The 14,072-nt window shown below is 44.8% G+C and overlaps 1 protein-coding gene across 1 annotated transcript; it reads right to left on the bottom strand.

Moving 5' to 3' along the window:
• Window positions 1–2,736: 2,736 nt before the first annotated feature.
• Window positions 2,737–13,057, bottom strand: LOC144390294 (protein NLRC3-like). Its single transcript, XM_078096782.1, has 6 exons — window positions 12,468–13,057; window positions 12,104–12,314; window positions 10,143–11,946; window positions 9,879–10,052; window positions 4,160–9,523; window positions 2,737–4,015 (listed from the first exon to the last, which is right to left on the bottom strand). The coding sequence occupies exons 1-5, from the start codon at window positions 12,558–12,560 to the stop codon at window positions 9,250–9,252; spliced, it is 2,556 nt and encodes an 851-aa protein (XP_077952908.1). The 5' UTR covers window positions 12,561–13,057; the 3' UTR covers window positions 2,737–4,015; window positions 4,160–9,249.
• Between the last annotated feature and the right edge of the window lie 1,015 nt (window positions 13,058–14,072).

The following is a 14,072-nucleotide window of genomic DNA, read 5'->3' as shown; positions in this document are numbered from 1 at the left end:
ATGTTAGTCTGTGACAGCAGGGATTCATAAACCACTCTGCAAGGTGTCCCAAAGTACCTGCGTGAGAAAATACAGCACCGAGCTCACTGAACGTGTGTTTAGGTGCACGGGACCACTCGGCTTGTCAACACCCAACACTGCAGCTTGCAAATGAAACGGCGCCATCTAGTGGACATTAGCTGTACATGTTGGTCTGAGACTTCATGACAACTGTGTCTCATCTTTAATAGGATGCCTTTAAAGGCTACAGGTCACATTCTAGTCACAACACAACATATATGTGTATATATATATATATATATATATATATATATATATATATGTTCAATTCTGTTTGGCTTCCAAACTCTCAGCCAATGAGTGTCAACAGAAGACGACATGTCCCACCACATGTCCCTTCTGTCTCAGGGACTGTAAGAAGAATGAAGATCACAGTTAAACTCTTTCTCCCTGTCGCCCTTCACTCATGTGTCCCTCAACAAAACATCTCATGGTGGAGCTGAATAAGAATTCACTTCATTATTCTGATGTTACCAACGATGGCTTGACAGAGAAGCACCATCTTCTCCAGTATGGTCTGGTATGTTTGCTCCAGAGTCCAATCTCACATGTTGTACTAATGGACACTAGAAGACCACATGTTCATTACATAGCTCTTAATCCATGGACAGGATGAGACGTTTCACCATTTCCATCTTCATCAACATCATCGTCGTCATCTTCTCGATCTTCATCATCTCCAATTCGTCTCCAATTCTTGGACGTCTGGTTCCACTTCATCTAAAGAAAAGCATGTTTGATGAGCACACTCACCCCGTCACACTGCTTGGTTGTTGAATTTATCTTCCTGTAATTCTCTTTGTAACCATTTTTAAAATAACCAATAAAGTTCATAAATCTGGTAGATGCCTTCAATCTCAATCTCCTCAAGAGATTTTCCTTCTTCCAAGAGATCCTTTCTCCATTGCCAGGAGAAGCTTTGAGATTTTTGACTTTTTCTGAGACACCCTGAAAAGACAGAAGTGTCCTCTGACGGGTAGAAACACGCCATCAGCTTGTGTTTGTCCTCCAGTGTGGAGAAGTATAAAGTGAATGTGAGACAGTCGTGTACTACTGTATTCTCCCAATGAGCCACATGTAGCGTCTCGCTGTGTGAAAGAAGAATACTTTCTAACTCACATGATTGACACAAAATGCACCCAAAGCATCTTCTGCTGTTGGAGCAGCTAAATACAGAAGGTCAAATGGCTCTGCTTCACTTTTACTGGGACTTTAAGGGCCGGTTAACTTGTAAAAACACACATAGGGAATAAAAGGGAACATAAAGGCACCATTGAGCGCCACGGCCAACAAGAATCCCCATATTGTACGTTATCTCCTGGCCTGAACATCTCTCCTTCACAGCAAACAGGCACACGTGTGGCCTTCCTTTCACACTCATGTTTGTAACTCTGCAGCTGCTTCATGTGCTGGAGGAAGGAGGATCATCCAGAAGTTCTACATTCAGGCTGCCTGTAGTATTGTCACTAACTTCTTTGTTCCCCACATGTCACACTTGCTGATTGACTGAGCTTCAGATGCACGGACTCACTGTGGAACTCAGGCCCACATGGGGAATGAGTTCTTTCAGTTTGGATGCTTATTGACAGGAAACAGCAGAGAGCCGGTTAGCTGAGCCGTGATGCACAGGCTGAAGTTCTGTACCACAGCCTCACCAGACACCGACTTTGGTTTACATCCATAGATTGGCCTTTCCCTGCCATTGCACATCTGGATGAGCAGATGTACCAAAGGCATTACATCAAGTTGGATAATCAGTGTAAAAGCATCACTACAGAATATAGTGCAGTGAAGGAGCAGCAGGATGCACAAACCTACATATCCATGAGAGATGGATCTCACAGGTTAGTCGGCCTTTAAAGGTCAGTTACCTTTAACTCTTCAAGAACGTTGCAAACCAGCATCCGGAAGCTTCCCATCAGGGAGCCAGGAAGTAGTCGGTGACGGTCCTCATGCGTTTGTGCGTGAGGAGGTGAAGCCGAGCCATGAAACCTGGAGAAACGTCCACATAGAATCACCTTGGACCTTCATATCAGCCCTGGACATGGCTGGAGATCAAAGTGACCTACGATGAGTTTGACACACCTGCTTTAGAGCAGAATGAGGATGTACTTTATTGTAATCATTTCTTTCAGCTACAATAACCTTGTTATTAAGAGATGGAAAGTTAAAGCCGTTCCTCTTTCGATCCACGCTGCACAACGCGTGTTTTATTGCATCTAGTGGCAATGCTGCTGCTGTTTGTCTTTTATTTTGGCGGGAAATCCCATTTAACACTTTCAATACTCCACTTTGTGAGGAGATAAACTCCACCCTGTTATCAAATGTGTGCTTGTGCTTTGTGTGTTTTTGTTGGTGACTTAAGTGTGATATTTGGTGCAGAATGAAAGCTTCAAGTTGCACCTGAAGTAGCGAGCTCAGTAGTTTGTGTTGTTGTGAGACGGCTCTGCGTGAAGGTTAATAAGGTTAATAAAGCAACTTATTCATTACTCATTTCTTTATTTACTCACTTCCTTCTTCAACATGCTGCACCACCAATGTTTCCTCTGTGCTATTGACACAGCAACAGGGCTGTAGAATAAATACAGATATTATGGAGGAAATAGTACAAAAGTCAATAGTACAGCATCTTTAAAAAGGATCAGAGTATTTCATGTCAAAAGAAATAATACAGCGTGTTGAAAGCATCTTTATTTGATGGCCTGTTTAAACATGTACAGTTGTTTCCAATAAAAGTCATTTATTAACATTAGAGACAAACAATTCTATTTCTGTTAAAGTAACACATGGAGTAAATGTTGTAAATGACATTATAGGGAATAAAAACACAAGTAACGCATATTCAATATTTCCTTGAGAGGTTTGCTGAACCATTAAAAAGCTTCTTGTTCAAAACAAACCTGATTATGTGAAATTAGATTTGATTTCACTCAACAGATTTAGAAAGATTTGAAGTTAAAATGGGCTCAGAAAGAATTCCACATTCATATTTTCCTTCTTCACCTTGTTTTTATTATTGCTGATGAAGCGCACACACACATAAGGACACATTTGTCTCATATGGGGGGACAGATGAAAGAGCGTCTTATAAAATGTCTTCTTGAACACATAAAGATGAAGATTAAAGCCTAATTAGGAGCCAATATCTAAATGATCATCTATTGATTGAAGGAGCACAGCAGCATTAAGCTGAGCTCTTTCACACTTCCATCTGAGTCCCAGAGAGCTGTGGACCCCCCAGAGTCCAGACCAGCTCAGGTACCCCTCACCTGCTCCACCTGCATCTACACCCACATGAACCACCATCAGCTGTACAGACTGAACTATGTGGTGAGCAGAGAGGAAGGTTCTCCACCAGGAGGAGACTCTCCCTCCTGAAGAGGACACAGAGACACTGAGGAACTAGGACTGAACCAGAACAAGAACCCAGGATAAAGAGGTTCAGTGAATGTGGTGCTGAAGGTGTGGAGGTGGATCAGTGTGTCAGAGGAGACTCTGTAGAAGGACAGAGAACCAGCAGGACAGTCCACATACACTGCTACTCTACCAGAGGAGGAGGAGGAGGAGGAGGAGGAGGAGGAGGAGGAAGAGGAGGAGGAGGAGGAGGAGGAGGTGATGCGTGTTTCTGTCTCATTGTGACGGACAGAGTAACCTTCATCAGAGCAGATAAGACTCCAGGACTGATCGTTGGATCCAAACAAACAGTCTTCACTGTCTCCTTTCCTCTTGATTCCTCTGTAACTCACTGATACATAAACGTCTCCTCTCCACTCGACCTCCCAGTAACAGCGACCAGTCAGACCAGTTCTACACAGCAGCTGAGGCCAGAAGTCAAATCTGTCTGGATGATCAGGATATGACTGATCCTCCTCCACACATGTCACCTCCCTGTTGTTGTCAGACAGTTTGAGTTCTCCGTTTACTGTGTTTGTGTCGATTGTGAGTTCACAGGAATCTGATGAGAGAAAAAGACACAATACAGCTGCAGTTATTAATCATGTGTTCATCTACTGACACGTTGATGATGACATCACAGAAGTGAATGAGTGATGTCACAGTGTGAAGATGGTTGGATCTTCATGAATCAAAGCACACTTACACTTCCTCAGACCTGGTCTCAACCATCGGACTCCATCAGGCTCCACCCTGAAAGGAGGAGGGGGGTCAGAGCAGCATGGAGACGTGGACATTACATCACTCTCACACACAGCTTTGTCCTTCATGTCCACATGGAGCACCTCTTCTTCTTCTACCACTACTTACAGACGACCACAGACTGTCAGTCAGGCGTCACACAGCGACGAGGTGCTGGAATATATTCATGAAGAAGATGAATGGATAACAAATAAGAAATGGACCTGTCACTGTACTTTCACCAGATGTGAATTCAAACGGGAGAAATGACGTCATGCTACAGATCAAGCTTCATGGGACGTGTGCAAAGGAACATTCACATTAAACTGGTTCATAAAGATAAAGCAGATACAGACCATTCAGTATTCACACAATGTGCATGTTTCCATGTTGTCCCCATTTGTGGACAATGTCTCTCCCTGTGGTTCGCTGGAGTCCCAAAACTTTACAAATGGCTTTGTCACCTTTTCCACACTGATGGATCTCAATGACTTTGTTCCTCATTTGTTCCTGAATGTCTTTGGATCGCAGCCTGATGTCTCGCTTGTGAGGATCTTGTGGTCTACTTCACTTTGTCAGGCAGCTCCTATTTAAGTGATTTCTAGATTGAGAACGGCTGTGGCTGGAGAAATGGAACTGGGCTTTCCAAAGATGTGATGAACCTCACTTCATTTATGTTTTCATCACTTTTTCACACAGGGCCATTTAGGTTTGGATTCTTTTCTCCCCTTAATGATACAAACTGCATTTTGTGTTTACTTGCGTTATCTGTGTCTAATATTTACATTAGTTTGATGATCTGAAACATTTAAGTGTGACATGCAGGCATGAAAACGGGTCACGGGTGAAAAAGGTGAGAAGAATGTTTCCCCTCTAGGGGTTTTCAGCTGGTTTTGTCCCAGGGACCAACATTCTGAATAGAAAGTCACTGGCCTGTAACCGCCCCCCCCACATATTCCGCCTGTAGCACTTGTCAGTGGAATCTCTTCCATATTCTTCTGGATATTCAAGTGACTGAATGTCTTCAGCTGGACGCATCGGTCTTAATGTGCCGGTAATGATGGTAAATGATGCTTGTAGCTGGTTGTCATCTACGCTCCACTACGGTTACATAAAGGTGGCGTTTGTGTTTTCACAACGTTTTATCTCATAATTTAGACTTTCTATCCCTATTCTTCAGTGCGGAAATGGGCTTCTATGGTTGTGTGAATGCATCACTCCAGCCAATCCAAAGACGGGGTTTGTAACCAATCAGGTGTAGAGACCATGGTGACTGGCTCCGCCCCCTTACTGTCAGAAAGAACAACAGCGAGCGCGTAGAAAACTCCTTCGAGCGCGAGCAGAGATTCTCCTCGCGAGCAACGAAGTTCACGTTCAAAAGTCCGTCTCACGAGAGATATTTATTCATTTATTTGCTCGCGGATGTTTGATTTACGCATCAACCTGATTTGCGCTCTGGAATTTTTGAAGTGATTTGCTGCCATACCCCCCCCCCAAAAAAGGTGAGGGATTTTCATGCCTGAACATGAAAGAAATGAGGAATCAGGAAGGCAGCAAACACTTTATCACACAACTGTAACACATAAAAGCAGAAGACATTTTCCAGTGAGGCTGAATGAGGCGAGTCGGAGGACGTCCACGTTGTCCCATTGATCAGGTGGACTGCAGTGTCTCCCCGTTGTACTACTTCGTGGGGGGGCACCCCTGTTATAATGATGGAAACACTGAACTGGCTTCGGTCGCTTATCAAAACATCGGCCAAATAAGCCGTTTTTTAGACTTATGAGCAAATACAGAATCCCTTTGTGTTCATTTCTAAAGCCGCATAAAGACACACGTGACTTTATTAACACACATGAAACTTGCCCTTGACTGTATTGTAGTTCTTAGTTTGACCAGTAGGTGGAGCTACTCACTAGCTGCAGTCCTAATGCAGCTCTGCCAAAAAAAAAAATGTTTTTAAAATAAAAAATTTCCACGACGACAAAATGGCAGAACCAAAGAAACGCAAGATAGCAAGTGAATGCAGAACATTTCAAACACGGTGGGAAAATGAATATTTCTTCAAAGAAGTCAAGGAGAAGTGTGTCTGTTTGATTTGCAATGAAACGGTTGCAGTGATGAAAGAGTCCAATGTACGACGACACTACGAAACCAAGCATCCGACCTTCACGTCCTACACTGCTGCTGAGCGAGAGGACAAAGTCCAGCACATGGCAGCTAACCTGCAGGCTCAACAACAGTACTTTTACCCTGCTAACAACACACAAGAAAACGCTACAATAGCTAGCTATGAGGTAGCTCAACTCATAGCGCGCCGCGGGAAAGCTTTCTCAGGCGGTGACTTGGTTAAACAGTGCCTCATTAAAGTCGCTGGAATAATGTGCCCGGAAAAGATGCAGGAATTCAACAACGTGAGCATGTCCACAAACACAATTGTGCGTTGAATGGAAGACTTGTCAGCTAACATACAGAATCAAGTATCACATAAAGCTTGTGCTTTTGACTTTTACTCCATTGCATGTGATGAAAGATGCAACAGACGCCGCACAACTGTTCATTTCTTTGCGGGGAGTTGACGATAACTTTTGCATCACGGAGGAGCTGCTTGATCTTCGGAGTCTAAAGGGCACAACAACGGGTGAGGACATTTTTGAAGCCGTGTCAGGTGCAATTGACAAGATGGAACTTAAATGGGACGAGCTGTGTGGAGTTGCAACGGACGGGACTCCCGCTATGACAGGCGAGCCCAAAGGAATGGCATCTATGGTGTGCGCCAAGGTGCCAGAGAGTGGAGGCGAGGCTGTAAAATTGCACTGTATCATCCACCAAGAAGCTCTCTGTGCCAAGACAGTCCAGCTTGGTGATGTGATGACCACAGTTGTGAAAACTGTCAACATAATTTGAGCACGAGGGCTCTACCACAGAGAACTAAGCTTTCCTATCTGATGTCGATGCTGAATACGGGGACGTACTCTATCATTGTGACGTGCGCTGGCTTAGTCGCGGCTCCGTGCTGAAGCGGTTTTATTCCCTTATTGCCTTTTTAGTTGATCTTACTGGTCATCTGAACTCACTGAACAAGAGCCTACAAGGCAAAGACCAGCTTGTACCACAAATTTCTGTGCGAAGCTTCGTCTTTTTGAGACACAAATACGCAACTTCAATCTTGCGCACTTCCCTACGCTGTCCGAAATCAAACGTGCTCATCCAAAGGCCGACCTCTCTGCTAAAAAGGGGAAATATGTTTCTGTGATCACAACTCTTATGACACAATTCAATCAGCGCTTCCAAGATGTTTCTGTCATTGAGAAAGAAATCAAGCTGTTCTCAACTCCCTTCCTGCTGGATGCAGAAGAAGTGGAAGAGAGTCTGCAACTAGAACTCGTCGAGATGCAGCTCCTCTCCCTACCCGATTTCTACCGGAGCTTGGAAAAGGCCAAGTTTCCTCTGATGCGACGCCACGCAAAAAGAATGACCAGTCTGTTTGGCACAACATACATATGCGAGCAAACATTTTCTCTGTGAACTCTGAACAAAAGCAGATTGAGAACCAAAATGAGCGACAGCCATCTCTGTGATGTCCTTCACATCTCAACCAGCAAACTTACTCGTGACCTGCCAGCCGTCCTTCAGTCCAGAGCACCATCACTGCTCCCATTAAGTGCAACACTGTTCCCATTGTAGGCGAGTTCAAATATATTACACAGTATTCGTGTGTTCAAAAGCCCAATTACTTAATAAATGCAGTCAATTAAAGTTGATCACATTTTCTAAAACACGTTAGATGATAAATGATTTGCATAAGTAGGTTAAATAAAGCCTTCCCTCTTTATACAGGGCTGTGAAGGGGGTCCCCATCCTGACGAAGAAGCAATCTGAGGATGAGCTGCCAACCCTTTTTGTAAAAACAAAATGAAAACCCATTAATGGAGAGACGTGATTTATGCAGTTTTTTCTTTAAGTTTATTAAATTATCAAGCATAATTTACTTGTTTAGTGAGTAGGTCTAAAATAAGTGTTATGGGGATTGTTGGTTGCAGTTATAGGTGATCTTGATCGGTGTTCCTATGAGTTAATAAACCCTGCTATACTTTAAAGAACCGTTTTCCTGTGTTTACTTGTGCATTTATATGGTGGTGACCGTTGACATACATTGCCAGTGCTCGAACTTAACTCCCTCCAACATCTTCACTCTCAAGGAGTGAATATCAATTATGAGACTTGATTTATAGTATTGGTTATTGGTCCCTGTTAGCTCAGGGTGGTGCCCCGTTATTTATTCATTCTGAGAAGTATCTTAGTGATTATTAATAATTCTATTAATGTCCATAAGTTAGTTCCTCATTTGCTAGTAACCTAATACGACCCCCTAGCCGCTCCCAACACTTCTCATCCAACCACAATCACATTCACTCCATCCGGATGGCAACATTTATCTGGATGATTTTTTTGGTATGTTCTGTTCATTTCTACGATATAGTTGATACTAATTCCAGGTCCACCATCAGCTGTTGGTTCTTCACTGAGCGTCTGTGTCCGACTGTCACCTGTAGCTTCAACAAGTCCACTCTTATCATCCAGGGAACCGTCACTCAGTGCAAAGCACCAAAAGCAGGTGAAGCTGAACTCCTTTAGAACACCAAACGTTCCTCCTGTGATGATCCATCAAGACGCTTTGAACAGATTGTTTCTCTGACTGTTTGTCTCTTAATAATAATGTCTGGACTAAAGGACAAACACACACTGGAGGCAGAGGACCAGCATCTAAACATCCAAGTGTTTTTTGAGTTGTTAAGAGCCCACAAACCTGCAGCGTGACCACGTTGACTCATATCAACCCACCATGATGCCGTCAACGTGTCAGGAGACACTGTCCTCTCTTATAACGTGGAGACAAGACAAAGCTCCAGAGAAACAAGGTTTTCATCACCTTCCTCCCTGTTCAGGCTCATCCTGGCTACTGTTCCTCACTACTTCTGTCTGTGTTGATGGTCTCATGTGGGACACAAACAGTCTGATGAGTCTCTGGTAGTTTGAGGTCAGCTTGGTGTGTCAGGGTCTTATTAACCAGGCTGACAGTGGGACACAGAAAAGGTTTCCAGCTCTACCTCCTCTACCAGACTGATGGTCTGTGGCTGCAGCCTCTTCATACCTGAGAGTCTCCAGTCTCCAGTGAGGATCCTCTAGTCCAGCAGACAGCAGCTTCACTCCTGAGTCTCCTGGATGATTGTAGCTCAGGTCCAGCTCTCTCAGATGGGAGGGGTTGGAGCTCAGAGCTGAGGCCAGAGAAGCACAGCCTTCCTCTGTGATCAGACAGCCTGTCAGCCTGCAGACACACAGAATAAGACACATGTCACATGATCTGAGGGAGCTGTGAGGGCTGGAAGGTCACTGCAGTACTAAGATACTATCAGGTACAGAGGGGTCACATTAACATGGTTACTGACTGGTTTCCAGTCACAACTAAACACCCACTAATGTACATCAACAACCTGATAACATTACTACTAACTCTATAATGTCAAATATTTACAATATATTGAAAATAAACATATTTTATGGAAATAGTTGGAAAATACATATTTGATTTAAATCATGGAAGCAGAACGAATCTTATGAAAGTCAGAAATGTACCATGGGTGTAAATAAAGACACCAAGTGGACTTTAATTGAATCCTGACCTGAGAGTCTCCAGTTCACAGTGTGGACTCTTCACTCCAGCAGACAGCAGCTTCACTCCTGAATCCTGCAGGTTGTTGTTACTCAGATCCAGCTCTCTCAGACTAGAGGACTGGGAGCTGAGAACTGAGGACAGAGTGTCACAGCTTCTCTCTGAGAGGTTACAGACACTCAGTCTGAAGAGAGGGATGAAGAAGAAGCAGTAAGTATAAAAGATGGCAGCATATTTAAGTTCTGATGTATGAATTAACTCTCTCTGTACTTACACAACTTTGTTGGAGGCTTTGACCACTGGCAGCAGCCTCAGAAGAGCCTCCTCTGAAGCAGAGTATTTCTTCAGGTCAAACACCTCCAGATCTTCTTCTGATGACAGTAAGATGAAGACCAGAGCTGACCACTGAGCAGGAGACAGTTCATCTGTGGAGAGACTTCCTGATCTAAGGGACTGTTGGATCTCCTCCACTAGAGAACCATCATTCAGTTCATTCAGACAGTGGAACAGATTGATGCTTTTCTCTGGAGACACATCCTCACTGATCCTCTCCTTGATGTACTGGACTGTTCTCCGATTGGTCTGTGAGCCACTTCCTGTCTCTGTCAGCAGACCTCGTAGGAGAGTCTGATTGGTCTCAAGGGAAAGACCCAGGAGGAAGCGGAGGAACAAGTCCAGGTGTCCATTAGGACTCTGTAAGGCCTCGTCCACAGCATTCTGGTAGAGACGCATTGGTTTAGGATTGGGTTTAGAGCGTTTAGACCACCGGGAGGTTGTTTGTTGTTCTGACAGCAGATTGACACCAGAGCTGAAGAAGGTCAGATGGACATGAAGAGCAGCCAGAAACTCCTGAACACTCAGATGGACGAAGCAGAACACCTTGTCCTGGTACAGTCCTCTCTCCTCTCTAAAGATCTGAGTGAACACTCCTGAGTACACTGAGGCTGCTCTAATATCGATGCCACACTCTGTCAGGTCGGATTCATAGAAGATCAGGTTCCCTTTCTGCAGCTGATCAAAGGCCAGTTTTCCCAGAGACTCGATCATCTTCCTGCTCTCTGGACTCCAGTGTGGATCCGTCTCAGCTCCTCCATCGTACTTGACCTTCTTCACTTTGGACTCAACCACCAGGAAGTGGATGTACATCTCAGTCAGGGTCTTGGGCAGCTCTCCTCCCTCTCTGGTCTTCAACTCCTCCTCCAGAACTGTAGCAGTGATCCAGCAGAAGACTGGAATGTGGCACATGATGTGGAGGCTTCGTGAGGTCTTGATGTGAGAGATGATCCTGCTGGCCTGCTCCTCATCTGTGAACCTCTTCCTGAAGTACTCCTCCTTCTGGGGGTCGGTGAACCCTCTGACCTCTGTCACCATGCCAACACACTCAGGAGGGATCTGATTGGCTGCTGCAGGTCGTGTAGTGATCCAGAGGCGAGCAGAGGGAAGCAGCTTCCCCGTGATGAGGTTTGTGAGGAGCACATCCACTGAGGCCGACTCTGTGACATTAGTCAGGATCTCATTGTTGTGGAAGTCCAGAGGAAATCGACACTCATCCAGACCGTCAAAGATGAACACAATCTGGAACTTCTCAAACCTGCAGATTCCTGCTGCTCTGGTTTCACTGAAGAAGTGATGAACAAGTCCCACCAAGCTGAACTTCTTCTCTCTCAGCACATTCAGCTCTCTGAAGGTGAATGGAAATGTGAACTGTATGTGCTGGTGGTCTTTGTCTTCAGCCCAGTCCAGAGTGAACTTCTGTGTTAAGACGGTTTTCCCGATGCCAGCCACTCCCTTAGTCATCACTGTTCTGATTGGTTCCTCTCCTCCAGCTGAGGCTTTGAGGAGGTCTTCTCGTCTGATGGTTGTTTCTGGTCTGGCTGGTCTCCTGGATGCTGTTTCAATCTGTCTGACCTCATGTTCTTCATTGACCTCTGCAGTCCCTCCCTCTGTGATGTAGAGCTCTGTGTAGATCTCATTCAGTAGGGTTGGGTTTCCTGCTTTAGCGATCCCCTCAAACACACACTGAAACTTCTTCTTCAGGTTGGATTTGAGTTCACGCTGACAAACTGCATCAAGAAGTCCTGAATGAAGACAACAAAGAAGATCAATGAGTCAAAGAATAGATTTCAACATGTCCTTTCCTCAGAGAATGACTATGAATATATTCTGTTCATCTCTGGAGACATTAGTGAAGGTCTCATGTATCAGCATGGTAAGTCTGTAGAGAAATCCTCTTACTGCTCTGCAGACGCTCAGCCAGCTCCTCCTGCTTCATTCTCCTCAGGAAGTGCACTGAGATCTTCACAACGGCCTCTCTGCTCCTCCTCTGCTCTTCATCCAGCACCTCCTCATCCTCTTTCTCTAAGCATTCTGGGTAATCTGAACTCACAACCTTCTGGATCTTCTTCAGCTCGTTCTTCACAAAAGTGAGGATGTTCTCTTCCAGCAGCTGGAACAGAACATTCTATGAATGACACCAACTAGAACATGGAAGCCACCATCAGGTCCATGTTGGACAGACGGACAATCCACTGGTCTACAAAGTGCAGTATGGAGATGATGGTAACCTGAGAGATGTTAAAGTAGTTGTTCATGTACACACCATGAAGATGGAGTCCAGGTGTGTTTGATGCTGCTGGGCAGACGGACCTGTGGGAACCTCTGAGCTCTCCTGGTCCTCTCTGTGGAGGTACATGAACCATCAGCTCACATGATGTTTGGACCATCAACACCAATACAACATTAGTTAAAGATATTGGCATCTGTCATGATGGATCATGATGAAAACCAGATGCTGAAGACTGTCGATGATGACGGACATTTTATTAGTTGAGTGACAGTTAGTCACCAGTTTCATCTGGTTTTAGTTCTTACTGTGGGTCATAAAAACAACGTGTGCAGACCTCTGCATCTGGTACAAAGTCCTATGGAACTCCTCCAAACCTCTTTAGTCTGTCCCCTAACCTCTAGAAGTCTCCTTAGATCTTCTGAAACTAGTCTTTGGACCTTTTCACAGAGTCTACTGACGATACTTTGTCCAAACCTCTGCATGGAGTCCAGAGACCACGTCAGCTGGTCCACAGAGCACTGAGTTTATTCTAATCACATGTTCAGTCCCAGTCATCTGACTCCAGAAACCTGCAGCTGTCTCCAGATGTGACCTCTGCTGATCCTGATGTGGAGGAACAAGCTAACATTGTGTTTATATCTGAGGATGTTTACAGTTAATGATTCACACTTAAACACACACAGACCAGTTAAATGATGGGTGTCTAACTCAAGGCCCGAGGGCCAAATCTGGTCTGCGGGGGGTCCATTGCAGCCCGCTGGATGACTTTACTATTGTGAGAATTACAGAAAGACACAAATAGCTTTTCTATAAAAGTAGCTGCTATTCCTAATCAGTCCACTGGGGGTCGCACTCTTTGAGTGAGCGCATGTGTTAGACCAGGGGGACCAGGGACCAGGGGCCCCTGACTTATAAAACGTCCTACGCAGTTTTCCCTTAATAAATCACAACCACTTCTAAATGAAGCGCAGCTTTTGCGGCTTCATGTCACGCCCAAAGTTGCCCATATATAGTCTGTGGAACGCACACAAATGAATATTCATCGTTTGCAAAATCATGACAAACACTGAGAGGAAAACGAAGAAAGGTAACTTCACTCAGTGTGAAGTGGAAATGATCATTGGGAGGTGGGAAGGAGAAGTAAGATGCTCTTTGGAGGACACAGTGTGGACATCACTGATGCCAACAAGGCACCAGAGGGGCAAAAGGTTGCAGAGCAACGCTGCAGCCTCACGACCTCGGACCCAAATAAAGAAAAACTAGTCTGACATCAAAGTGGATGCAAAAAAGCGTTTAGCGCGCCATCGCCAAAGTGTGTCTCACGATGTTTTACACCTTTTCAGGAGTAAACAATAACCTCCCTCCAGCGCAGTCGAGGCAGCGCCATCTGCCCTTAAACAGGCCGATGGTGCGCTGCACTACAGCGCCAATCCTTCCATGTGCCACGTCTTCGAGAGCGAAGATCAGCCATCAGCGTCATTACGCATTGTGGCGGCATCATGGCATTTTATTACCGTCCATCTGATTGCATCTGACCATCAACAGCTGTGTTTTGAGTATGAATTTAATAACATGCCGATATTATTGCAGAACATATTTCACTTTTCTTTTTGAAAATGTGTTAATTTGTATTTCTGT

The sequence above is a fragment of the Gasterosteus aculeatus genome, chromosome 21 (genome assembly GCF_964276395.1).
Source record: "Gasterosteus aculeatus chromosome 21, fGasAcu3.hap1.1, whole genome shotgun sequence".
NCBI classification, from domain to species: Eukaryota; Metazoa; Chordata; class Actinopteri; order Perciformes; family Gasterosteidae; genus Gasterosteus; species Gasterosteus aculeatus.
Note: the sequence above shows the minus strand (reverse complement) of the source record. Positions and strands in the feature narration are given on the sequence as shown.

Excerpts from the sequence above, each read along its gene's own strand:
- LOC144390294 (XM_078096782.1), bottom strand. The coding sequence starts at position 12,560 with ATGTACCTCCACAGAGAGGACCAGGAGAGCTCAGAGGTTCCCACAGGT. Across the intron at positions 12,315-12,467 it reads ACCTGGACTCCATCTTCATG|CTGCTGGAAGAGAACATCCT; the intron begins GTGTGTACATGA and ends GTTCTGTTCCAG. Across the intron at positions 10,053-10,142 it reads AAAGCCTCCAACAAAGTTGT|ACTGAGTGTCTGTAACCTCT; the intron begins GTAAGTACAGAG and ends CCCTCTCTTCAG.